The following is a 27,516-nucleotide window of genomic DNA, read 5'->3' on the forward strand; positions in this document are numbered from 1 at the left end:
CATCAATCATAAGAGAGATCAATCCTGAATATTCACTGGAAGGACTGATGCTGAAGCTGAAGCTCCAGTATTTTGGTCATCTGATGGGAACAGAGGACTCATTGGAAAAGTCCCTGTTGCTAGGAAAGATTGAGGGAGGAAGGAGAAGAGGGCGTCAGATGATGAGATGGCTGGACAGCATCACCGATGCAATGAACATGAACTTGGGCAAATTCCAGGGAATGGTGAGGGACAGGGAGGTCTGGCGTGCTGCAGTTCATGGGGTCACGGTGTTGGACAGAACTGGGCGACTGAACAACAACAAACAGCATACAACTCACCTTCCTGTGTTTGGGGAATTTCTCACCTTATGAATCTTGGTGGTGGAAAAAAGCCACTCTCCATCACAGAATCCAAAACCTCAACCCTAGCCTCCTTAGGTTAGTGTGGGCATGTGGCCAATGAAATCTCTCCATCAGATTCAACTGCCGGTGATGCAAAGATGCAGGGCCTATGAAAAATTCCTTCCAGGGCAGGGAAGGGAGGGAGAGGGAGGAGGCAACATTCATGTTTAGGGGTAGCATTCAGTACCAGGGAGTCAAAGGGAGAAGCAGAGGGGTTGAGCCCAGGAGTGCCAGTTCTGCACTGAGTTAGGACATGATTCTGGCTGCAGCATCCAAGCCAGGCCCCTCAGGATACTCAGGGAGCCTGTGAGCACATCCTAACACCTTGTCGGAAATTCCTGTTCACTGAATCATCCAAAGATGGTTTCTACTGCATTAAAATTAAGAACCCTCATACTAGAACTGAAACTTGAAGTATCTGAAGACTCAACATCAGTTAGTTCTGGACCAAATTTTTGTGCAGACACCTCCGTGGAGGAGTCTGGAGTGAAAGCCAACAGGTGCACATGGTCAGACACGAGTTTGCACTTGGTTTCAGGCTTGAAAGGGATGAGCTTGCTTCTGGACCACTCTTCATGAAGGCCCAGGACCCTGGTTTTGGACTTCTCAGCATCCAGCACCATGGTTCCCGTGAGTTCTAACAAAGGAAATACCAGCTGCACCTCAAAACGAATTACTGGAACACAAAGCAATTTCTGTTTTCTGTTTTCAAGAGTCGTTTGCATGTCTTTGGCAACATGGATGGTCTTTTCTTCGAGATGTGTATATTTGTGCCCAAGAATGTATTGTCCTTTTGATTCAGGCTGTTTTTCTAGGGGCCACTTTGATCATTTCATACCATATTATCATGGGGGCTGAATCCGCTAGAGTGTAGTGAAGGAATCCAGTACAGTGTAGTGAAGATTAGCCATATTATTTTTTCACACACACCGTGCATATTCCTATCCCAACCTCCAGACTGCATCTTGGGCAGATCCTACAGCTTTCTTGACACTTTGAGATATTGAAATGTTTAGCCAAGTCTGTATCAACACTTTAGTATCTCATCCAGTTTAACACTTATTTCTGCCCATCTGTGGCCTGGCCTGTGGCTTGGGGACCACCAAAGAGAAAGCAGCTGGTGCTGGAGGTAGAAAGTACATGAATTTTCCTTCTCTCTTTTGACTCCACTTCCCCTTCTCCTCCCCCTCTCCTACCCCTTGACCTGCTAGCGGTTGGGCCCAGCAGGAGGGTGAAGTGACTTCCTTCACTCCGGGTACAGTTTTGTTGGGTTGGCCAAAAATTCCATTGGAGTTTTCCAGAAGATGGTACAGAAAGACCCGAGCGAACTTTTTGGCCAACCCAATAATTCTCCCTTGGCAGAAACTTGCCTTCTGTTATGGCAGATATTCAATGCTGGCCGTTTCCCAGAGGCTCTTTGAGGACGCTCCACACTGCATTCCCCTGGCACAGCAATGCACCCTTCTGCCAGCAGCTCATAGAACTCTGGGAAACGCTTAGGTTCACCAGTTTGTTAAAGAATATGACAAAGAATGAATAATCAGATGAAGACACACATAGGGCAAGGTTTGGAAGAGTCCTGAGCACAGGATCTTCTATCCTCATGAAGGTGGGGTGTGTCATCCTCCCGGTATGGACGTTTTCACCCACCTGGAAGCTCCCTGAGCCCCTTAATCCCTGGATTTTATGAAGAATTTCCTCACATAGGCATGATCCATCACTAACTCCATCTCCAGCATCTCTGCCTTCTCTGGAAGATGAAGAAGTGGGGATGAACATTCCAAGCTTCCAATCGTGACTGGGTTTTTCCAGTGACCAGCTCCTATCCAGCAGCCACCCAGCTTGATCCGGGAAGATCCCATGTGTCTCAGAGCAACTAAGCCCGTGTGCCACAACTATTGAGTCTGTGCTCTAGAGCCCGGGAGCTGCAACTACTGATTCCTCATACTGCTGCTACTGAAGCCCACATGTGCTAGAGCCCGTGCTCCACAACAGGAGAAACCACCGCAGTGAGCAGCTTGCAGTGTGCAACTAGAGAGTACTGCCCCCTTCCACAACCGGAGAAAAGCCTGAGCAGAAACGAAGACCTAGCACAGCCAAAAATAAATAAATAAAAGATGCTCCTTGCGGTCTTATCACATAGGAAGGGAATTTATAAGGGCTTTAGCAGCTCTGTACCAGAAAGCAGGGGTAGAAACCAATACATATGTATGTTCTGTTCTCTTACAACTGCCTACATTTTAGGGTTGCTGTAAGAATTAAATGAGCTAGTAATGCTGTAACCAGCACACAAGTGTTAGAGCTAACTCTGAAAACACTGCAGAAAATTAGTTAAGATTTTCTTCTGCTCTCGCCATTGTTTTTGTTTCTTGGTTTCTTTTATCTGTTTATTTCAGTCTCCATCTTTCATGTAGAAGGCTTGTCTCGTGTGTGGTTATCCTTAGCTACCTGCTCATATTTAGGGGCTGGCACTGAAGTGCTGAGTGGAAGTGTGTGTAAGGGCAGTTTGTCAGCTGGTGTGACTTAACTCCACTCTGACAGAACTGTACACTCTGTGAGATCAGGGTCTTATCTATTAGCTACTAGATTCTCTGCATCTAAACACAATAGGTGCTCAATAACTATTTACTGTTATTCTTAAACCTGAGACTCATCTTAAACCTGAGTTTTCTCATCTGAAAATTGAGGTAAAAAATCTTTACCTGGCAGAGGTTGTGAGAAGAGACAATATATGTAAGCACCAGCATGGTGCTTGGCATTTAGTTATAACTAATAGTGGGCAGCAGTCATTATTATCCCTATCATATAAGGGCAGCAGCTTTATGACCATTTGTGGTCACCAATGACCATGCTAAATATAGAGCCAAAGCACAGTACCTGTTGAGAGGCTAGTTATTACAGGACAAGTCATCAAAGCAAGGAGAGGGCCTAAGATAAGAGCTCTTGACATTCAATGTGTAGAGAGTCCAAGGACACCGGCTTTAGTCTCGACTGAGAAGAAAGATGGTGAGTAGTGATGCTACGTCACCAAATAGCTCTGTACAGCGGCCATTCCCATGGGATGCGCCTCTACTGCTCAGTTAATCTGTTATAAGCGATTTAGCAGGAAAGGCATTTGTTGTTGCTGTTTAGTCACAAAGTCATGTTTGACTCTTTTGCAATCCCGTGGACTGTAGCCCATCAGGCTCCTCTGTCTATGGGATTCCCCAGACAAGTATATTGGAGTGGGTAGCCATTTCCTTCTCCAGCAGATCTTCCCAACCCAGGAATAGAACCCACGTCTCCTGAATTGGCAGGTGGATTCTTTACCACTGAGCCAGCCGGGAAGCCCATGCAGGAAGTTAAATGGTGTGTCAGCTCTTCCCGCAAACCCTAACACTCTATAGAGAGCAAGCAGGCTGTTATAAATGGAAACAACTCCTTTCTTTTGGAAAGGGAAGCAATCCATTTCTTTTGGAATACAGTTTTTGGAAGTAGTAGATGTATGTAGTTTTTAAAAAATCAAACAGTACAAGAGGTGTAAATGGAAGAGTCAGCATTCCTATCACCCCAAACCTTCAGATTCCCTTCCCTAGAGGTAATCACTATTATGTCTTACAGATACTTTGTGCATAAGCAAGAATATATGCTTATTTTTTTGCAGATGGGATGGTTAAAAAACTTCTGAAGGCTTTTTTGCCTTTATTTATCATAAATATCTTTGCACATCAGTATATATAGATTTATAGATTGCTCTATTCTTTCGGATAATGTAAGAGATAAGCCCCTAGCTCTTGATGCCCTAACATAATTGAAAGTTTCTCATTTACCTAAACCCACTGGTGGAAGTGTATGTGGGAGGCAGAGATCCAGGACACCCAGAACTTTACCGTGTGAATCCCACATACTCGTGGCTTCTAGGGTCACCCTGGGTGTTGGATGCAGAAACAATACAGAGAAAGTTGAGGTTCATTTTAAATAAACCAGGCCTAGAAATATTTTGTATCACTTCTGGTCATTCCATTGGCCAAAACTAGCCTAACTGCCCTAGACTAGTGCTAGGAAATGTCCCAGATGGACAGCTATTTCCCACAGCTTCATTCTGCGGAAGGAAGCACAAACCTTTGATGAGCCACTCCGATACAGGTGCACTGCTGGAATACATCCTCGTTTACTTAAGCTTTAGAAGGCTGGTTCTTCTCTTTCTGCTGCTTTTCTACTTGTCTTTTGTCGAAGATAAATTGTCTTAGTGTGGAAAACTATAGCAACCCACTCCAGTATTCTTACCTGGGAAATCCCATGGACAGAGGAGCCTGACGTGCTGTAGACCATAAAGTAACACAAGAGTCAGACACAACATAGCAACTGGACAACAACAAAGAAAAAAGAAATAAGAAAATGGACACTTGTGAAGTGTATACACTAGTCCAGATACACCAATGAAGAGCCTTTAAAGGATACCTATCTTTGACCCAGTGACACTTCTAAGGACATTTCCTAAAGAAATTAGTGGATAACTGCTCACACTGTATGTACAAGGATATATATATAATAGTGACACATTGTAAGCAACCAAGATGCCCAAGAAACCTGTTTAAATAACAGTGTATCCATATAATGGAATGATTTACAGGTGTTTAAAATAATTACATGGATACCTGTAAACATAAAAATATGTTCATATTTTATGATAAAAATGACTCATAAATAGTATATGAAATTTTTTAAAACAAATTGATTACTTGCAGCAAGAAGGCTGGAGGACATCTGCTAAAATGTTTACAGTATTCATCTCTGATGGGTGTGACTGGGAGTTTTTTACTTTCTTCTTTTACACCTTTATGTAATGTCCCAATGTTTTATCATTAGAAAAAACAGTGAAGCTATTTTCAGTTTGAAACAAACAACAAACGTAGAGGATTGGGGTTTAGAGAACGGAAAGCAAGTGTGTGAGACCCCGCCTCCAGGACCCTGGCTGTCACCGGACACTCAAGTTGCTATCAGGAGCACTTTTCTCTGTTGAAGTGACTGGCTTTTGTCACGCAATCCCCAGGTTATAATGAGAGGGGAAGACACGCCTCAGGGCAGACGCAGCAGCCCTGTGGTTGGTGGGCTGCGGCTTGCCATGGGGAACACCATCAGGGCCTTCGTGGCCTTCATCCCTGCTGACCGCTGCCAGAACTACGTGGCCAGAGACCTCCGGGAGATGCCGCTGGACAGGATGGTGGATCTGAGTGGGAACCGGCTATGCCGCTTCCCTGTGCATGTATGCTCCTTCCAGGAGCTGGTCAAGCTCTACCTGAGCGACAACCGCCTCAACAGCCTGCCTCCAGAGCTGGGGCAGCTGCAGAACCTGCAGATTCTGGCCCTGGATTTCAACAACTTCAAGGCTCTGCCACAGGTGGTGTGTACCTTGAAACAGCTCTGTATCCTCTACCTGGGCAACAACAAACTCTGTGATCTCCCCAGGGAGCTGAGCCTGCTCCAGAATCTCCGGACCCTGTGGGTCGAGGCCAATTATCTCACCAAGTTGCCGGAGGTGGTCTGTGAGCTGAGTCTCCTTAAGACGCTGCACGCTGGCTCCAACGCCCTGCGTCTGCTGCCAGGCCAGCTCCAGCGCCTCCGGGAGCTGAGGACCATCTGGCTCTCGGGTAACCTGCTGACAGACTTCCCCCCTGTGCTGCTTCACATGCCTTTCCTGGAGGTAATCGATGTGGACCGGAATAGCATCCGCTATTTCCCCAGCCTGGCCCACCTGTCGGGCCTGAAGCTGGTCATCTATGACCACAATCCTTGCAGGAATGCACCCAAGGTGGCCAAAGGGGTGCGTCGAGTGGGAAGATGGGCAGAGGAGACCCCAGAGCCTGACCCTAGAAAAGCCAGACGCTACGCGTTGGCCAGGGAGGAAAGCCAGGAGGCGCAGCTACCTGCCTTGCCTCCTCCACTTCTTCCTACCAACTCCTGAGAAGGTTTAGTTGCAGGTCAAAGCCAAGGACAACTCCAGCATCTTCTGGAGATCGCTCCATTCGAGTGCAGAGGATTGCTCTGGGCCATGTGGGGCATCTCTGCCAGCGGCAAATGGAACAGCATCAGATGGAATGCCTAACCCACAAAAAGAAAACACTCTTGGCCAAGAACATCTCTCCCAAAGGAACTGTGTGCTATAGGTAGCATGACAACTTCTTTGCAAGAAAATCAGCCTCTCCAAACAGGTATTTTGAAACACTGGAAAGAAAGGCTGGATACTCTGGCCTCCCCGTCTCTAGAACTGGCTGGTCGTGAGGCTCACGCGCTTCTCAAATCAGGTGTAAGTTACAGAACTCATCTAACAATTCAGGTGGCCTGTCTCCAGTCCTCTGCCGGGTGTATTTTCATGAATGACCTATTATGAACGACCATAAATGGCATGAAAACATTCATGTTACTTAAAATATTCAGGTTACTTAAAAATGACATGCCTACCTAGTCAGTTAGATTCACAGAAACTCTTTACTGTTGCAAAGGCTCGAGATGAAGCTTTTCCCCTGCAATTCAGTGGCTGCTGACACCGCTGCTGGAGTCCAGCTGCCACTTTGAACTTGACTGTGGTTCATGCTGATTTCACTCATTTTCCTTGTCAAGATTTGACCAAAGGTCCACTCCCATCTGTTTACTGTCACTGGTAATGCTGAAAGTCATCTAGAAAATAGAACCTCTTTGGCAGGGTGGTCTCATTAAAATCAAGCCAAGATGTAACTAGTTGCCTCAGTGGAATAGAATCCTACTGTTTACTTAACAGTAATGAACCAGGGTTGAATTAAATCCCTTTGCATGCAGGGACCACATTTCCAGAATCATATTAGGTAAAAAGTTGTGCAAAACCTGTTCGCTTGAAAAAATTGCAGGTTGTAGTGTACATATAGGAAATGTCTGCCTCTTCAGCCCCAGCATCTCTGCCTTCCCTGATTTATTTTTGTATAGAATCTTTTGGTGGTCCATGCATAAACCTAGGTATTCAAGCTGCTATGTCTTTGAAGTATTAATATGTTAATTTTGACCTTTTCTTCTCCCCATGAATATGTCAACTTTACAGAAACTGCTGTCAATGGGTAGTTTAATAACACAATCCTTTTTGTCCTTGAACTCTTTCAGGCAAGTGTCACCTTAACTAAAACATATTGAAAACGTTAGCTTTTAGAAAGTACGCTCTCCAAAAAAGCATCTTAACCAAGGAAAGCTGAGTTCTAAAACGTTAGACAGAAGACTATTTTCCTGTTTTCCTTCCACAAATATTTCTTGCTAAATCTGAAGACGTTTCATGGTTTCACATAATCTCTTCCTATCACCACCTTCCAGTCTGTAGAGTATCTGCAACCCATTGATTAGATGGCGAAAGCGTCCTTTTAATCACTAAATCGCCAAATACTTAACCCCTTTAACAATGAGTCCAGATTTCTACTAGAAAGCTAGAATTTAGTCTATTTATTTACTTGTTCCTAATGACTGCAATTAAACTATACTCAGCTGATACTAGAAACGTTCTGCCAGGAAGACTGCCTTCTGAGCGGCATCACAGCTCACCCTTAATAATGGCTGTGACTTTCTTTTGACATTCTCTACCCGCTTTTAAGGGCTTCCCTGGTGGCTCAGACGTCAAGAATCTGCCTGCAATGCAAGACCTGGATTCAATTCCTGGGTTGGAAGATCCCATGGAGAAGGGAAAGGCTACCCACTCCAGTATTCTGTCCTGGAGAATTCCATGGACTGTAAAGCCCATAGTGTCGCAGAGACAGACATGACTGAGCGACTTTCACTCACTCACTCACTCCCCCTCCTAAGAGTAAGGGGCCCACTTTTTCCAAGGAAGCCACAGGTTGTAATATGGTTAAAAGCATGTCCCTTCAAACTACCTGAGATCAAATCCTACTCTGGTCATTTACTGGTCACTTACTTCTCTGTGGGCGTTTTCTAGTCAGTAAAATGGTTAAGTTTCTGCCTCTTGGGGGCAGTCAAGTTTAAACAAATTACCGTGTATGAAGTACATTGAACAGTGTGTGGCAGGTTATGGCTAATGTTTACTTAATATGCTGTTATACCATGGCCACACGATACTCTTACCCTACCACCAGTGTAACTCCATGTTTAAAGGAATAAACCATAAACAGCAAAATAACAACAAAAAAAATCTTTCTCAGTAAATTTTCAATGAATAGTTATCTCTGGTCATGAATATAAATACTAATGCAATGTGATCAAACACTTCTGCCTTACCTACACAGGAAAACACAGATATAATTACTAAGGATTCATTTTTTAAGATTCTAAATGAATATACTCTGCCGTTATTCTAGAATTTGCAAAATCATTAAGATACATGAAAATGTGAGACTTTCCCTTGGCACTAATCCCATTCCTATCACTAGAGCAAAAGACATGAGACTGAAGACATGGGTATGTGTCTGCTATACAATTTACTGTCTTTTGTCACTATAAAAAAAAATACACACACACACACTCCCCTTGTAATCTCACTACCTTAGAAAGAATATTAATGCTACTTTAAAGGGTGCTTTCCCCTCCTCCCTCCTGGTCTGTCCACTTCTGAGAACACGAAGCAGGTGATACTTATCTTTGAACCCCCAGTGCTTGGTAGTTCTATCACTGAATTTTGGAGATTTTACCATGCACCTAGGCCACAGGACAGGGAAACACACTGACACTTACAAAGCACTAGCCTCAGGGTCCTGTGTAAGTTAATTCATATAGTTCTGTCAATACCTGTTTGAAAGGTGTTATGTACTGCTCAAAATTTTAAAATGCAAAATCTTTATTCATATTGAGAATCAAAAAATGTCATTTAAATGTTCTAATAATAATACTATGATTAAAAGTGCTCTTTACATTTCTATTTTAATGATGTTCTAAAACACTAGAGTAGGCACAAAACAAGGCAGACTTCAGTAAAGGATTTTATACAAAGTATTCTACTTGACTTTTACGCCTCAGAGTCCTGACAAGAAAATGCATATGTTAGGGTAAAACAGGTAATTGTATTTAGCATTGTTAACAGCAGCAGCTTAAAGCTCAACATTCCGAAAATGAAGATCATGGCATCTGGTCCCATCACTTCATGGGAAATAGATGGGGAAACAGTGGAAACAGTGTCAGACTTTATTTTTTGGGGCTCCAAATCACTGCAGATGGTGACTGCAGCCATGAAATTAAGACGGTTACACCTTGGAAAGTTATGACCAACCTAGATAGCATATTCAAAAGCAGAGACATTACTCTGCCAACAAAGGTCCGTCCAGTTAAGGCTATGGTTTTTCCAGTGGTCATGTATGGATGTAAGAGTTGGACTGTGAAGAAAGCTGAGCGCTGAAGAATTGATGCTTTTGAACTGTGGTGTTGGAGAAGACTCCTGAGAGTCCCTTGGACTGCAAGGAGATCCAACCAGTCCATTCTGAAGGAGATCAGCCCTAGGATTTCATTTCTTTGGAAGGAATGATGCTAAAGCTGAAACTCCAGTACTTTGGCCACCTCATGCGAAGAGTTGACTCATTGGGAAAGACTGATGCTGGGAGGGATTGGGGGCAGGAGGAGAAGGGGACGACAGAGGATGAGATGGCTGGATGGCATCACTGACTCGATGGACGTGAGTCTGAGTGAACTCCGGGAGTTGGTGATGGACAGGGAGGCCTGGCTGAGCGACTGAACAGCAGCAGCTGTCCCCACCCATATGGCCCAATGAACAGGGAACAGATATGTTACCAAAATGCAGGAAGAGCTGAGAGCCACGAAAAGAGGAGCTGCCCAGTAAGCTACAGTGGCAGGTCTCCAGGGTTGCAACAAATTCCAGAGAAAAAGAGCAAAAACAGGAAGAAATACCAACTCCCATTCCCCACCAGTGCCTCCTGAATTAGGCCATATAAAACCAGACTACAGGGAGTTGTAAGGCAGTCAGCAAGGGTAATAAGCCCCATGGCCTCCAAGCAGACAAAGAGTGGATTCTGACTTGAGAAGAGTAAAATACCCAGCACATATATTCTTCAAAGAAAAACAGAGGGCTACTAAAATGGACTTTAAAATCTTAAGCACTTAATTTCTATGCAGTTAGTATTAACATACATTCCAAAAATCTCCATGTCACAAGTCTTGTGGAAACGAAAAACCTGTTTCCATAACTATTTCTGAGTTAAAAGAAACTCTATCCTAAAACTCTTACAGGAATTAGAGGGGCCTAGGTTGGTACTTCACCTCTGAAACTTAAAAACTTCGTAATTTGTGAACTTGGGATATTCTAGGCCAATGATGAAAAAATCTTAAGGTCTTCAAAGGATATGAATCAAAGAGGGAAAGAAACATGGGTGTATTTTTGAATATACAATTAAGCTCTTAGATTTCTACCTCTTAACACTTTAAACTGTCTTTTTAGAACCTTTGGAAAAAATGAGCCCCAATACAGTGTAGATTAAAATCCTACTCCAAGCTACCTGGTCCCTCAGGATAAATGTTTACCCACTTACCTCTCCCACGGAAACCTCTGCACGTTTTCTAGGCCATGATATGCTCAACTTGCTCCACCTATCTGAGTTGTGGGATGAAAAACGGTGTTATGATGTGTGACAAATATTTTAAAAATGACACAGAAAATGTACTGTTTCTAAAAGTGAAAAAAGTAAAAACCTGTGTAAGTCTCTTTGATGATCTCAGAAGGATCTCCTTTATGTGAATTTTGAAGGATATAAGCTAGGATCACAACAAAACCCCAAATTTTCCAGTTTTAATAGCTTCTACAAAGTAGTGTTAAAATGCTGAGACAAATTTTTGGACAAGAACAAAACAGGCTGGTTTATCAGTATTTCTCTGAAAACCCTTTTGGATCCTCTATGTGAGTAAAATATCTCTCCAGAATTCTAGCAGAGGTGCCCAATGTAAGAATACTACTGGGCTACTGGGCTCGTTTTATTTCTTGCACTTTGCCGAATTAACCTCCAAATCTAAATTCACCTTTAAACCATCAAATTCAGCACATACTTACAGTCTATCTAGAATGCATTTACCAAAAAAAAAAAAAAAACCAAGAAACCCTAGCAGAACAATCAATAATGCTGACATATGGATATGTTAACCATTTCCACACCCTATAAAATTACCAGATGTAATTTGAAGAAGCTGGCAGCAGCCAACATTTAAAATGTAACTCTTTCACACTTGGAAGTAACAGAAACCACCATAAATTTTTTCCTGTGTTTGAGAGTCTGTAGACTACACAAAACTAAGAGTACTATATGATTCTTTCACAAAACAAAATGGTTAACAAATGTCATGTATGATTAAGAATCAAATGATAAAGTTTATAACATCTCACGTGGCCTTACATTAATCAAGATAATTTTTTCATAAATATGTAATATCAATCATTAGTTAAACTAGAACAACTCTATACTCCAAGTATAATCATTCACTCCCATTAAGAGTAAACCAGGTACAAATCACTAAGTCAGTTAAGAACTAAGTAATTGTTCAAATTTTTATTTTGATGCACAGTATGAGGAATGAACTCTTAAATCAACTGAATTTTATAGAAAATGAAACAGCAAATAAATTAGACCCATGTTAAAATAGAAGGTCAGTTAAATGTCCAAATTTAAGGACATAACAGCCACAGATAAACTTCAATTCTATATTCTTCTTTCAGGAAGTCAAAGTCTTTCAAACACAACTTTACTATGAACTGGTCCAGAGCTCAACAGCACACGGGAATGCTTAACAGGGGTGGTGATCAGGGACACGCTTCCTGTAAGAATTAAAATAGGGCAATAGTGAAAATGAAAAGCATGACTGTAACCGAAGGCCTATATTAAATACAAACGTAGCTAGAGTACTACTTTTATTAAAACCAATTTAAAATGTGTAAAAAGGATGTTTCTATCTCACAACTAACATCCCTTAACTATTGTATTGTTAAGAGAACAGGAAAAATCTGCGGTGTGCGGGTTGCAGGTAGGTACTCAGCAGTTCTCAGCTTCTCATCCAAACAACCTACTTACCAAAAATATACTCTCCAGAAAATAGTTAGTTCATGTTTTTAGCTTATGCTATTTAATTTTACAAAATGAGTCAAAGATGGTTCTCTCAGTCAGAACTTGTAAAATGACAAGTCTTTGGGGTTTCTAAATTAGAACTTCCGGGTCACTACTCCAAATGAATGAAAACAAAAAGTTGGTGATGGAGTTGGGTAATTCACTCAAGTATGTCAACAGTACCTCTCACATCTTTAATGTTAAATTTTTATTCTCTGGTAACTATACAGTGAATCTGGAAGGGGCATGGTAGGCGTACTAGTGAAATTTTTTTACTTCATGACTGTGGAAACACTGCTTCATCAGGCAAGCACAACAGTTAAGAGAAGCAGAAAAAGCATAAAAACAGATCCAGACTAAACCATATTAGGATCATACAGAGATAAACCTTCCAACCTCAGCAGCTTATGGGAGTATGACCAAAGGATGTCAATAAAGAAAAAGTTGTCAAGCATCTGTCACAAAACACTGACTAGAAAAATTCATTCCCTGGAGATTAACGATGAGTATGTAGAGAAGTCCACAGTCCAGTATGTTTGGGAAGCACAACTGAGTTTAAAAAAAATTCATATTTCTTTACTGCAAATTACTCAGACTAATATTTTTAAGACACTTAAACTTCAAAAACAGTGACACCAGCTCAAACAAGGTACTATGGTTTGTATTTCAAATGTGGTTGAGGGAGCCAAGTTATTACAAAAACTTCTGAGGCAGCTATGTGACCTTGCCCTCAAATGAGAAAATTTTACCTATAGAACTGTTTCCCTTTGCTATCATTCTACTTGAAGACAACAAAAAATGTAGCAGTATTTACCCATCTTTGTTGGCACTGCTTTCAAGAAAATTTTGTCAATTTTTCCTTCCTTCGTTAACTTTCCGTTTCAAAATATGAGTGCTCCTCATTACCCTATTCTCCCAATACTAGAAGTAGAGAGAATCTACATTTTGTAGCCCAGTCCTTTCCACTCACCACAGTGGGAGATGTGAGTATCATTTTAGCTTTTCTGTCCACATCCATATCACTATTTTCTACTCTTTCCTTCCTCTAACAGTAAGAGGACAGATGCCATTCATAAGAGAAATCCAATGAAAGGAATACTGCAGGGGCACGAAGAACTTGGTCCACTTGGGACATAATTTCCTAGTAACATTCCTACTTCCTTCCTGTCCTCTTGCTCCCTAGGTCTAACAGCAGCTGCCGGCGGACTGCGCCCCTCTTCTGCACCCATCACTTCCTCTCCCATGAAACTGCTCCCAGATGAACACACTCAATTTTCACAGAAATGACCACACCTCCTCTAGCTACTATCCCACTTCTCTGTTCTCATTCACAGTAACATTCCCTGAAAAAGCAGACTACATACAATTCCTCCAATTCCTCTTTCCCCAGACTCTCTCGAATTTACTTCAAGCTTTTGCCCTCTCTATTCCACCAAAACCGGCCATTAAGAACACCAACAACCTCTGTTACTAAATCCAATTTTTAAGATCAATTTTCAGTCCTTACTTGACCTATCTGCATCATCTTGGGAGCTGATTGCTCCTCCTCCCCAAATACATTACTTGGCTGCTACACACATTCCTCCTACCTCAGGGGCACTCCCCCAACCCAACCTTAGACTTTTGAATTATGGGAAACTTTAAAAGTATATAAAAGTAGAGACTGTACATTGAATTCTCATGTATCCATTATCCAGTTTAATAAAATCCTTCTTACTGACCCTTGATGGCTGTTCTAATTCAAACTTATTGGAATTTCAAGCACTCAGTCCTTTAAAAAAAAAAAACCCTTTCCCTTCTCTAGCTACATTCACTCTTTTGGGAACTCAGTTAGTGTGACCTTCTATACTACCACGTACAGGCTAACAACTCCTAAAACTTTTAACGACAGTTGAATTTCTTCCCTAATTACAAGCTCAATGATCCAACTAATTGCTTTCTCAAAGGTTATTATCCCAAATGTCCAAAGCTGACAACCCCCATCTTTCCTCCCAAAGCCTTCCTCCACCTCAGTTAAGAGAAACTTCTATTTTCCACAACAAAAAACCTTGAATGACGTGGCCCAGTATTGTTTTATTACTGTTATTTTAGTTGCTGGGAATTTCTATGTTTTATTCCTGAACTAAAAATGTTTAATATTGTCATGTTAAAACACAATTGAGATATTTCTGACAAAATTTAGAATGTCCCCCCACTCACCATGAAGTGGAAATATGCTTAATGTAATTGGAGAAATGTGGCAATTATTAAGGAGCTCTGAATAAAAATCCTTAAGACTGTCCCCTCAAAAGCCCACCCTTGAATTATCAATTCCCTTTTCTCACAGACCTTATATCCAACCTATCATCAAATCCTGCTGACTCTACCACCTAAAATAGATTTATTATCAATCCCTCCTTACCACTTTCACCTCCATCTGCTGGTCCAAGCCACCATCCCCTCCCATCTCCCTGAACTTCCCACTAATAAGAAAAACGAATGGTTTTGGTAACTAATTAGCTAGAAGCAGTTAGTTTACTTTATTAAAATTTTTAACTGAATCTTCAAATGGCAAGATTTTTCTGGCCACCTAGATCATTTTTGTGTGAATGAGTTTCATCTGAGAAAAGCTGCTGGAGGGATTTCCCTGGCAGTCCAGTAGTTAAGACTCTGCATTTCCACTGCAGGAAGCTTGGGTTCAATCCCTGACTAAGGAACTACAATCTCACAAATAATGGCCAAAAAAATGGTACTGGAATAGGATGGGCAAACAATGGAAACAGTGACTTATTTTCTTGGGTTCCAAAATCACTGCAGATGGTGACTGCAGCCATGAAATTAAAAGACACTTGTTCCTTGGGAAAAAAGCTACGACCAACCTAGACAGCATCTTAAAAAAAGAGATTACTTGCCTGACAAAAGTCCGTCTAGTCAAAGCTATGGTTTTTTTCAATGGTCATGTATGTATGTGAGAGTTGGACTTTAAAGAAATCTGAGTGCGGAAGAATTGATGCTTCTGAACTGTGGTATTGGAGAAGACTTTTGAGAGTCCTTTGTACTGCAAGATTAAACTAGTCAATCCTAAAGGAAATCAATCCTGAATATTCATTGGAAGGACTGGTGCTGAAGCTGAAAACTCCAATACTTTGGCCACCTGACATGAAGAACTGACTCACTGAAAAAGACCCTGACGCTGGGAAAGACTGAAGCCAGGAGAAGGGGACGACAGAGGAAAAGATGGTTGGACGGCATCACCAACTCAACAGACATGAGTTTGAGCAAGCTCTGGGAGTTGGTGATGGACAGGGAAACCTGGCATGCTGCAGTCCATGGGGTTGCAAAGAGTCAGACACGACTGAGCAACTGAACTGGAATAGGAACATGCAAGGAACTCTGCACATTATGTGCTGAAGAATATATATATAGAAAAGTGTACCTAGACATAAAATGACTGGAGCCAACTCATCCTGGTAAACAGACATCATTTCTTACTACTACCTCCCTACCCATAAGCTCTCTGGTTTTAGACTTTCGCAAGCGTGCTCTTTTGCGCCCTTTCAATCTTGCGGGCTACCCTGTGTTACCCATACCCTTCTCCCCACTAAGCTTTTCTGGCTTAAATCTAAGAGTTGTGATCACGTATTTTAAGTAACTTGCAAAATACTGCTATCTAGACAAAATGGCTCCACTTCCCATCAACTACAATTAACAAAAATATAGCTGTTGTTTCCATGTTAATTTTTCCTAAGAGATGTTTTTTAAAGTGTTACAGTACCTTGGTGCTGCCTTGATGATGTTGTCCACACGCAGAATCACCTCTGCTGCTTCAGCTGCACTTAAAAGAACTTGTCGCTTCACTTGGAAACTTTCTGTTATACCCAGTATCGACATATCTCCAATGGTACCTTCCTTCATATCTGAGAAACATTCACTAGATAAATAACTAGTCTTCACTAAAGTATCAAAACATATCTAATAACAGAACACATTAATAAAATTAAACCTGACTTGTAAAAAAAAAATAAAATTACAAAGCCAACTATTCAATTTAATTAGAGTATTCTCATCAGACTATCACTCAAGGAAAACCTTTTAGAAAATTAAAAGATCAACTACTGATCATCTGTGTTAATGAAGGGTAACTATGTCAAATAATAGAAAATTTATATGCAACACATCACCTATCTTTACCTATAAAACTGAAGAAAATTTGTTCATCACTGATTACACCATGGAGTCTAAAGAACTGAAGAATTTAAGTCATCTACTTCTCTTATTAGACTCCCCCTTCATCTTCTGTAAGATCATTATTCTTTAACTCTCTTTTGTAAAGTAACAGGATTATCTACCCTTAAAAATATTCCTTTTATGTCCTAGAACATTTTATTGGGAAAATTTTCAATCTGAAGTCTTTTTTAGGCCACTTTTCCCCCTGGTGGCTCAACAGTAAAGAATCTTCCTGCCAATGCAGGAGACATGGGTTTGATTCCTGGGTTGGAAGATCCTCGGAGAAGAGGATGGCAACCCACTCCAGTCTTCTTGCCTAGGAAACCTCATGGACAGAGGAGCCTGATGAGTTGCAGTCCATAGAGTCAAAAAGAGTCAGACACAACACAGCAACGAAACAACATAATGGTTATGAAGGCAAGGGTCACAGGAATCTTTTACATGGTTGTTATGAAAATTCACATTAAAAAAAGAACTTGGTAAAGAGCTACTCTTAAGAACTCCCACAAGATTCTAATTAACTTCTTACCCAGTCCAGCAGTTGTTTTGCCTTCACTATGGGCAGCTCGGAGCTGTGCCACCAGGTCTGCACTGTCATAGCCCGCGTTGTCAGCTATGATAGTTGGCAACTACAAAGTGAAGAGGACATGGTAACTATCTACTCTACCAACAGAAAGTTCATTTACCAACTAGAAGAAAAGTTTTCTGAAACTGTACATTTAGAAATAATGCAAAATCTGTTTCCTCTTAAGTACTCCTCATAGAGGTTTATTAACTCCAAAATCAAACTTAAGCAGTGTGAACCATTCTTTTCTTAAAGCCAAGAAAGGAAACATTTTCTGTCCAAGATAAAAGAATGTATTCACTTAAAAACCATCAATACCTACAAAATTTAAATTCAGGGCTCCCTTTTTCACTAACTTACCATTCTCAGTGCTTTAGCGTAAGACTCCATTGCAACAGCTTCTTTGCCTGGTGTTCTACTGGCAAGCTGTGTCACGGCATGAGCCATCAGCATCTCAGAACAGCCTACAGATTACAATTCCAAGAACAGAAATCATTACACTCAGCTGCCTCCAAGACACTAAGTAAGACTTCCTTTAAGATCTATTAAAAATAAAGTGCACAGGCAATACGAAGTTAAGAAGCATTAAAAGTCAAAAGCCACTACTACACTTCAATAAATAAAATATGTTCAATATTTTTTCAAATGCTTACCTCCTCCATAAACTGTTCTAGAATCTTTCACAGTTTGGGCAAGAACACAAAGAGCATCATGCAGAGATCTTTCTGCTTCATCTAAAATTTGTTGAGTGGCACCACGCAGAACAATGGTGCAAGCCTCACCTAAAATTAAAAAGAAAATAATGTTTCCACGTCACAATGAACTCAAGTTGTAAAACATAAAAATTTGCCTTCTATTATTTAGGTTATATTATCTGGTTTTGAAAGCTGATACGTCTTTTATTGCTGCACATTCTCTTTGCTAACAATCCACATTCCTAGCAGTTCTAAATTATCTAAAACAATTATATTGAATATGCATTGCTCACAAAGACAAGGTTAACAGGCTGCCCTCAAGAGACTGAAATTAGCATAGACATGTTTTTTAAGAATTAAGACATATATTCTAATAACTATAGTAACTGTTTCTTTCACTTCAACAGAGCCTACAAAAGGTTTAAGAACCAAACCAGTATCTACATAAGCACCCACCAAGGGCTACCCCGGAAAAGTGAATGAGTTTGTCTTCTCCAATCATGACTTCCTCAATAAGTTTGCAACTTCCAAGCTTCACTAGTTCTGGATGGTCAAAGGTAGAGGCAATTTCACCACCTATGAACAAAAATATTAATTAAATACACAATAGGTTTGAAATTTCCACTTTCTTACAAGCAAAAATGAACAGAAAACATATTAAGTTGACTGCTTATTATATGCCAAGCACTCTGAAGCACTTTATACAAACTAAATTATTTAATCTTCACAAAAACCCTAAGAAGACAGGCTTCATTTATCACTCCATTTAGAAATGGTAAGACTGAGGCAAGGAAATGTTTCATTTTCATCTATGGTTACATAGTTCAAACAAATATGAAACTGAAATTCAAATACAAACAATACAGGCTTCAGGCCTCTGTGCACGTTATATAATTCCACCTTAACTGAGATTTTGACATTTACCTTTAAGGCTGAATTTATCAACAAATTCAGACTTTCTTCTGAATTCAGTCTAGAACACTAGTATCCTATGATCTAGTATCACCAAACATGAAAATATTTGGCTAATATTATATCAACAGGTCACTGACATTAAGAACTGCTTCAAATAGTGAGCACTTGATATCTGTGAATTATTACAATAACTGAGGTGTCAGAAAGCTCCTGTAATGTAAGGCCTAGAGAAGAGGGAAATGTATACTGAAGATTTCCAGAGCAAACTTAATGAGAAGGCAAAAGAGCAAATTCATTTTCTTCCTTAGTTCTTCCTTTTATTCCTATCTTCCCTCCACCTTCCATGCTATAAACATTTCCTTTCCTGGTTCTTAATTAAGCTAAAGTTAGGTTTCCATTTTAAAATCCTTTTCTCAGACTTTCCTGGTGATGCAGTGATGAAGACTCTGCACTTCCACTTAAGGGGGCACGGGTTCGATTCATGGTCTGGAAACTAAGATTTCACTTGCTGGTGAGGCAGCCAATAAAATAAATAAATCAAACAGAACCCTTTTCTCTAGTTCTTTACTCTTTCTCAATAGATACCCCCAATCATCAACCCAACCCCTTTTCCTACACCTTACTGATAAATCGGCTAAATAATTCATGCTTTATTTCTAGTGTACAATTAACTTTATAAAAAGGACTCTGGTCTTCCCAACTCTACTAATTTATACTCTACTTGTATAGCTGAAGCTCTTATTTTTGGTTGGCAAATTCCAGAGACAGCTCTAGGTTCTAGACGTGAGACACAATAGATGTTTGGGATATCATATACCCCAAATGAGACCAATTTGGCTTATGAGAATTGTCACTGATCCTACACTCACTCACTCATGTACACCTGCTTACAAAATATTTAAAGACCATTTGCAAGACCCAATTTCACACATCTTGACAACAGATGAGTTTACTAAGGATGGAAGCCACCATGGAGTCTACCTCACAGCCATACAGCTGGTGTTGAAGCAGTAAATCTTCTAAATGTGGCAATTTCACGTTTATCAAGTCCTTGTGATAACAACTTATACCATGAATGTGCTATCATTCATATTTCTTATATCTTTAATTTTGTTGCATTAAGTAATTGATATGAGCATCATAAGATTTATCACCTTAAGTATCAAATATGCAATAACTTCTAAAGCAGGTAAACCCACCTCCCAAGTAAAACGTCTCTTTTTAGGTCAGAAGACTACGCTTCTCAAATTACTGAAAATGGCCTAAGATGTTATTTTGAAGTAAGTGCCATCTACTTAGTATAATTTAATCTAATACAAATAGCAGTTGCAAACTGAATGTGGTGTTCCTAGTGGCTTTACCTCTAAACCCCATTCTTGGAATTCTCACTGCCAGATCACAAACCAACTTTCCAACCTATTCATTGTCAAGCTCTTGAAACAGGATAAATGTTGTTATACCTAGTTTTCAAGGGCTACTTAGCAGTTACCACTACTAAAAAAGTGAATACCTGCACTGTATGTCATTTTGATGTAGACATATCTGTAAATGCACTTTTTAGTCTACACTGTGACTGTAAAACCCATACCTGTATTGAACAATACTGGAGTAAACTAACTTTTCATCATACACTCCTGGACTGTTTCACACTTATTCAACATAAATTTAAAAAAATAAACAAAAATAATGTTTAAGTATTTGACCCACTGTCTGGCATACAGTTAAATGTTCAATAGAGTACTATTCACCAGGCACATAGAGTGAACAGAGAGTACCACACCAGGCACAAAGTGAATACTACTCACTTAGCACTAGAATTAAATGAATAAACTAAGTAAAACTTAAGACTCCTTTTTTTAAGCTTCAGTTTATTTAGACTATGTTTAGAACAGTGGTCCTGTGCGTTTGTGAGAAAAACATATAGTACCTTTAAAACAACACAGCAAAAATAAATCTAAACCTACAGTGAAGCTGGCATTTAATATGTTAAAAACTAATGTAACTAAAGATATCAAAGATTCCGAATAGCTGTTTAGATTCTAGGCACCTTAAGGGCACTTTAAGGTACCCTTTTCAGGTACAAAGTACTTTCTTTGTACTTTTAGAAATGAGTTACATACACTAATTCTCAGTAAATCCAAGAGTGATTATTTGTTAGAAGTTAATGTCTTTTTTTCATACCTGTAACAAGAGCGAGGCGTTCCACACCTGCAAAATCCGCATGCTCAATAGCCATAACACCAGCAGCACCAAAGAGTTGTTCAGGATAATTATAAATTAGTTGCCTGTAAATAAAAATATGAAAAAACATTGTTCAAAATTGTTACTTCACAGGATAAAATACATTAGACTAAGAAAAACATGAAAACATTTTTACCTCGCCAGCAAGCAAAGAAATGCAAATCAGAAAACTGCTATCATTGATAGAGAAAAGGTTTCATAAAGTATATTAAATGATTTAGCAAAGCAACTGCCTTGCTGTATAATCTTATTTATATTTTGGGGAAAAAAACCACTTCCTAAATAACAAACAACTAAATTCTATAAGAATTTTCCTAAATCGTTCCAGAAAAATAAGGCCCTTTCTTGGATCATTATATTGTTAGCATAAATACAAACAGACCTGTTAATAAAGCAATTTATCCCATGCTTAAGAATACGTTCAACTTTCTCCTTCATTTTTTCCTTTTCTGCGTGTTCTATTTCAGCAACCTTTGCTGTAGAATCAACTCTCACCCGGGAACCAAATATCTAAAACAAAGGAAAGCATAAAAAATAGCATCACTTTCCTTAGGTTTCATAGCATACTTAAAACTTTTTAATGTGAACACAACAAAACCGTGTGCACTGTGAACACACGCATACAATATAAATACATACTCATACATATATATATATATATCAAGTGCAACTGATTCCCAACCCAAGTTTACAGCAGCTAACAATCAGAAATCCAGAAATGTAATTAATGTACCTTAATTTTGTCTGTATCCATACCAGTATTTGCAATAAGGATTTTAGCATTTTCAATTCGTTTTGGTTGATTTACACCAATTTTTTTATCCAACAGAAAGCCTGTTAAAACAGAATTTTATTAAATACTTCAAGGCTGTATTAATGAATCTTTTAAAGTAATATGTTTTATCAAATTACTCTTTCAAAGAATGCATTTCTAGTCCAATTCATCAAGCTCCTAGAACCTAAATTGCATTCCACATCAGTGACCATAAAAATTAATTTAACAGATCATTTAAAAAATAACATGCAAAAAATTAAAAAATTTAAAAAAAGAAAAAAAAAGAAAACATGAGGCACAGTAGAAATATGAAAACTAAACAGACCATTTTTTTGTACAACTTGTATACTTCAATAAAAATGAGCTAATTAAAAAAATGTTATTTTTGAATCTTTTATCTCAGATACATACTACATTTGCAGGTGTGTGAGTTGCAATGCAAAGTTATTAATCCACTTTCATTAGCTTAAAACTGAAACAAAACAAGTTCTTAAGATGCAGATAGAGACTCCTGAACTTTTTAAAAAACTGAGGCTGTGATAACATGAAACACCATGGAGAGCAGTCAGACAAACCTGTCCCCTTTGTGCTCATGCTGCTTATGGGCTATGTATACAAGCCTGGACCAAACTCCCAAACCTAACTACTCATCTATAAACAGGAATATCAATAGTAGCAGAGATGTCATTACTAGCCAAGGGGCCTGAAACAATCATACGAATTGAGTACTGTGTATCCCTCCAGGCTTCCTTTAGATACATCTTTTATCTTTTAATTCATTTATCACACCTTGGGTTTTCTGCTCTATTCAGCTGAACTTAATTCTCACTCAATGGATCAACATCATGATAAAGAAATGAAATTTTGAGTACAATTCCTATTAGAATGCCTGGCACAGAGCAGACATTCAATGGTCATTATTCTTGCCTTAATTCTTTCTTTACCAAATTCTATTAGAAATGCTATACAGCCCTTGCCTATAAATTCAACCTAGAGTATTTTCAGAATTGTTACACCTGTGAAAGAGACATGAATTTTTGCAACAAAACCCAGACTCCAAATTACTGACTAGTAAAGCAGAAACTATAAAGCATAATTTATTCCTTTCTTCCCCCTTCTCTATGGAATGCCTACACTTTCTACAGGTCCCTTTGTGAAGTAAATGCACTGGGAACATACTGTAAGAACAAAACATACTATTTATTATTAAGGACATAGCATAAAAATACTAAGACATTTATCACTCCTCAAGAACACCAGAAACTATATCTTCAACATCTGTCAACCAATGAACATGACCTACCTAGACCCTTCCTAAAGAACACTTGCAATCCTAGAAAAAACACCATTTGACAATAGCTGACTTAAAGTAGAAGAAAACTAAGTCTCTTTATTAGAAACTGTAACTTACTTCATAGTATAAACTAAAACCTAGAGGTTATCAAAGAAATGCTGGGATAGAATGAGTAGGTCAAGTACACTGTCAATATAGCAAGTGGATTAAGATGACAAAAATCACTGCAACATTATTTGTTCCCTTAAAGTCAAGTTTTCTCACTTTGTAAAGTATCACTAGTCCTGACTAAATAAATGAGGATTCACTCAGTATTTAGCTTTCAACACGTCTTTTCCCATACAAAATATATACATACCTTCATCTAAATAGGAATCTGCCAGACTTCCTCCTAGCTTTTTGATGACATGAATTGCCTCCAGGTTACCAGAGCCTTTTAGTCTGAGAACAGCTTCCACAGCTAACTTAGTAAAGTGGTCTTTATGATGAGTAAGAAGTTTTGAGGATAGTGTTGTTCCTGCAATGTTCATTAAATCTTGACGGAACTTAACTTCATCGGAACTAAAATATAAACAAACCAAAAAAAAAAAGCAAAAAAACTCATGTCAGGTCTTAAAATGCTTCTCCAGAGTTATCAACCTTGTTTTTCTTTTCCAGAATTTATCCAAATAGTGTTTGCCAATAGATACTGTTACCTCAACCATCAGGGTTCTTTTTTTTTTTTTCCCCAGTCAGGGTTCTTTAGTCACAGAAAAAAATTAAACCGTATCAGTAATCAAGAAATACAAACAGGTACTATTTTCCCCACCAAGCTGGCAAACTACCAAAGCAGAGACACAAGCAAACAAAAATTTCAAGGACATGGGGAAAGAGACAGTTATACAGCCAGTGGATCTGTAAATTAATGATTTTTTTCTAGAGAACTACTTGTAAGGTAAACAAAGGACCCCAAAATTATACTACATTTTTAAGTAACGACTTTGTCACAAAATTATAAAATATTGTCAAAACTCAAAATCTCCAATTACAGATAAGTAAATTACAGTAGTCACATAATCAAATGCATATACCTCTACTAAAATTAATAAAGTACACCAACACCTAAAAATTGTGCTTGCTATTCAACTAGGTTAAAGAGGCTAAAAAATCTTCTATATAATGATACTACTTTATTGTGATTATATATGCAACAAGCCAGAACCCCAAGTTTTAACTTTAGTGACTACCACTGGTGGGTAATGTGGGGCTTTTCTGGTTGCTGTTGAAGCAGGATGAGGTAACAGAACCATGTCCATGTGTGCTTTCCACTGCTCTCTAGACTTCCCGAACTAAGTATATTTTGAAAAGAATATTAAATGTTTAATACGTGGTATACCAACCCATGGTCGACTGCAGAATTCAATAGAGCCTGTCTTGCTGCCTTTGTGGCTTCTCTCCAACCTGCAATAATGGTCTGTGGATGTATTTTTTTTGCAATTAAGGATTCTGCTTCCTAAACAGAGGAAACACACATCAATAGCAAATTTGTAATAAGAAAGTATCTGATTTATGACACTCAACACCAGAGTAGGAAAAAATATCCAGTGAGATGAAGTTGAAGTTACTCAGATATTCTTACCCTTAGCAATTCTGCTGCGAGAACAGTAACAGATGTAGTGCCATCACCAACTTCATCATCTTGAACCCTTGACATATCTAGCGGGAAAAAGCTAGTTAATAACTCACTTATATGTGATTCTGCTTTTTAAATTATTAATACTTGTTGGTACCTTATCTAATTCTCCAAACATACTCACTACCAGTCTAAATCTTACTTATCTAGGTGTCCTCACTTAACAAATTCTTTGGAACTCTTCAGTCTGAAATACAGTAGTTTCACCATCAATAAGTACATCACATTCCAAGATTCTATTTAAAAAATTTTACTGTAGTTAACTTAAAATGTTTTTATTATACAACAAAGTGATTCAGTTGTACATATATTCTTTTTCATATTATTTTCAGTTACAGCTTATCACAGGATACTGAATATAGTTCCCTGGGCCAAATATTAGGGCCTTGTTGTTTATCCATTCTATATACAATATAATTTGCATCTGCTAATCCCAAACTCCCAATCCTTCCTTCTCTCACCTCTCCCTTCCCTCCTGGCAACCACAAGTTTGTCTGTGTATCTGAGTCTGTTCTTATTTCATAGATATGTTCATTTCTGTCATATTCCACAAATAAGTGATATTATATGGTATTTGTCCTTCTCTAACCTACTTCACTTCGTTTGGTAAGCTAGAGGTTCATCCATGTTGCTGCAAAAGGCATTATCTCATTCTTTTTATGGCGGAGTAGTATTCCATCATGTGTATGTACCACATCTAGGAGTTTGTATTTTAATAATGATAATTATCAATAAAAAAGTAGACATCAATTAATCAAAAGGACAGTCAACAGTCTGTTTAAAAAGTGTTTCCAAATGTTAACAAATGTCATCCTAAGACTCACCAACTAGAACTTTAGCAGCTGGGTTGTCCACACCAATGTTTTTTAAAATAGTTGCACCATCATTGGTTACCATAAGAGATGCATCTCGTCCACTGCTTAACAGAATTTTGTCCTAAAATGAACATATTTGCTTCAGGTTAAGACAGAAGTACATCTGGAATGATGCATGGATTAATCAGTAATCTCAGATTGCTACTGTGCAAATACTCTGAAGGGTTATATGGCAGACTCTAAATTGTTTCACTGTGTATATCCACTCCCGAAGCAAACCTTGATGTCCTACCCTTCTCTAGTCCTAGAGTCACTAGAAGAGACAGACATTAACAAGGCTGTTTGAATTCTGTTAGGAGAAAAACTAAGTGTACCTCACAATACAATAATAAATACAAATGATAAAATAAGCAAGATGCAGAAGAGTATTTGACAGAACAGAGGGAGTAGATCTAGCTATACTGAAAAAAAACTAAAAAAGCGGAAGCTACACAAGTACACACCAATCCTATCTTTGATGAGACAAAACATCATGAGAATATATAAACTAGTATCTTGTAATTCATGATACCTGTACATCCACATAAAAATAAAGACAGCCGTTAGATTTATATCCAAAGGTTATCAGTGGTTATCACTGGGGAAGGGAGTGGCATTAGGGATAGTGATCAGAAAGAGACCTTAGTCCTAGGGATACGGTCTTGATTTTCAGTAAGGAAAATGTACCTATGTGTGAATTTTTATAATTACCAGTTAAGTTTTAAATATGAAAAAGCACCCACAAGTTTTTGTATTCCCAAGGGCTCTAAAACGACAGTAAAATACTAAAATTCCCTGTTTTTCTTACCATGCCCTTGGGTCCCAACGTGCTCTTTACCAAGTCTCCAATAGCAATGGCTCCAATAAAAGAAGACTGGAATAAAAATCAGAGATGACCAACATAAACTTCAATCTTAAAATCGTAAAACAAACAAAAAACCACTCTTCTATCTTTGTGAGAACGAGGAAAAGGCTTACCAGGCGAGCTGTCTCTGCTCTCTCTTCATCAGCTCCAGCCTTGAAGATATTAACAGGTGCAAGGGAAAGGGACGCCTAAAATTGAAAACCAAGAACCAGTCTGAATACCAGTATTCTTTAACATACACACTTAGATGAGTTTCACTAGACTTAGAAGTAGATACCTAAGAGAACATGAATTTAAAGAAGAATGTTCCTTTTTAAACAAATGAAGCACTCCATGATTAGGCAGTCATTTATTTAAAGTGAAAGGAGCGACTTAGGTGACATTCCTGTTTTGGATATCTTAAGCGCTCCGCGAAAAAAACTCTACACCGAAGATACGGACTCTAAGCATGGGAGGACCAAAGACCGCAAAAATGATTTTAAACTAAAAATAAGGCTGCCGCCAGGAGGTGGAGAACGCGGCAGCCTCGCTTCCATCACCGCCCTCAGCCGCTCCAGGCTCCGCCCTGAGAGGGAGGGAGGGGCCCGGCTCGCCGACCCGCCCGGTGCACTAGAAATTTCTCAGCTTAGGGTTAGTCCTAGGTTTCGAGGTTCTGGACCTATCCAGAGACCGAGTCAGAACAAATGCCAGCCTTCAGGCCCACCCTTCCTCCTGGCTCACAGGGAGGGCCTCACTCGCTGGCCCGGGGCAGACCACACGCCGCGGCCTGCGCCATGTGCGGCGGACCCGGGGTACAGGCACAGCCACGCTGGGATACAGATGGGGCAGCGGACGGCGGAGGACAGCAGAGGGCGGCGGGGGTCAGGGGGTCTCGGGCAGGGACTATGGGGCGAGACTCACCATGGTTCCGAGGAGTTCGCACACACGCTATCCCCTCACCGCTCGCGCCCGTGACCGGAGGGAAGAGAGGCCGGAAGTGACGCCACACGCTCTGCCGCAAGGGGCGG

At 39.5% G+C, this 27,516-nt stretch overlaps 2 protein-coding genes across 2 annotated transcripts; one reads left to right on the plus strand and one right to left on the minus strand.

Moving 5' to 3' along the window:
- On the plus strand, positions 5,411–6,468 carry LRRC10 (leucine rich repeat containing 10). The gene has a single exon (XM_005680186.3). The coding sequence runs from the start codon at positions 5,422–5,424 to the stop codon at positions 6,325–6,327; it is 906 nt and encodes a 301-aa protein (XP_005680243.2). The 5' UTR covers positions 5,411–5,421; the 3' UTR covers positions 6,328–6,468.
- On the minus strand, positions 11,861–27,516 carry CCT2 (chaperonin containing TCP1 subunit 2). The gene is made up of 16 exons (XM_005680187.3): positions 27,410–27,516; positions 26,623–26,697; positions 26,453–26,518; positions 25,615–25,726; positions 24,737–24,813; positions 24,498–24,610; positions 23,477–23,679; positions 21,783–21,883; positions 21,432–21,559; positions 20,990–21,093; positions 18,350–18,469; positions 17,852–17,980; positions 17,559–17,662; positions 17,163–17,262; positions 16,182–16,323; positions 11,861–12,141 (listed from the first exon to the last, which is right to left on the minus strand). The coding sequence occupies exons 1-16, from the start codon at positions 27,410–27,412 to the stop codon at positions 12,111–12,113; spliced, it is 1,608 nt and encodes a 535-aa protein (XP_005680244.1). The 5' UTR covers positions 27,413–27,516; the 3' UTR covers positions 11,861–12,110.

The sequence above is a fragment of the Capra hircus genome, chromosome 5 (genome assembly GCF_001704415.2).
Source record: "Capra hircus breed San Clemente chromosome 5, ASM170441v1, whole genome shotgun sequence".
NCBI lineage: Eukaryota > Metazoa > Chordata > Mammalia > Artiodactyla > Bovidae > Capra > Capra hircus.

Bases quoted from the DNA above. Each gene is read 5' to 3' on its own strand.
- CCT2 (XM_005680187.3), bottom strand. The intron at 26,519-26,622 runs GTAAGCCTTTTC...TTTTTATTCCAG, and splicing joins GAGCAGAGACAGCTCGCCTG to TCTTCTTTTATTGGAGCCAT. The intron at 21,884-23,476 runs GTATGTATATAT...CTGTTTTAACAG, and splicing joins AGATTCCTATTTAGATGAAG to GCTTTCTGTTGGATAAAAAA.
- LRRC10 (XM_005680186.3), top strand. From the start codon at position 5,422: ATGAGAGGGGAAGACACGCCTCAGGGCAGACGCAGCAGCCCTGTGGTT.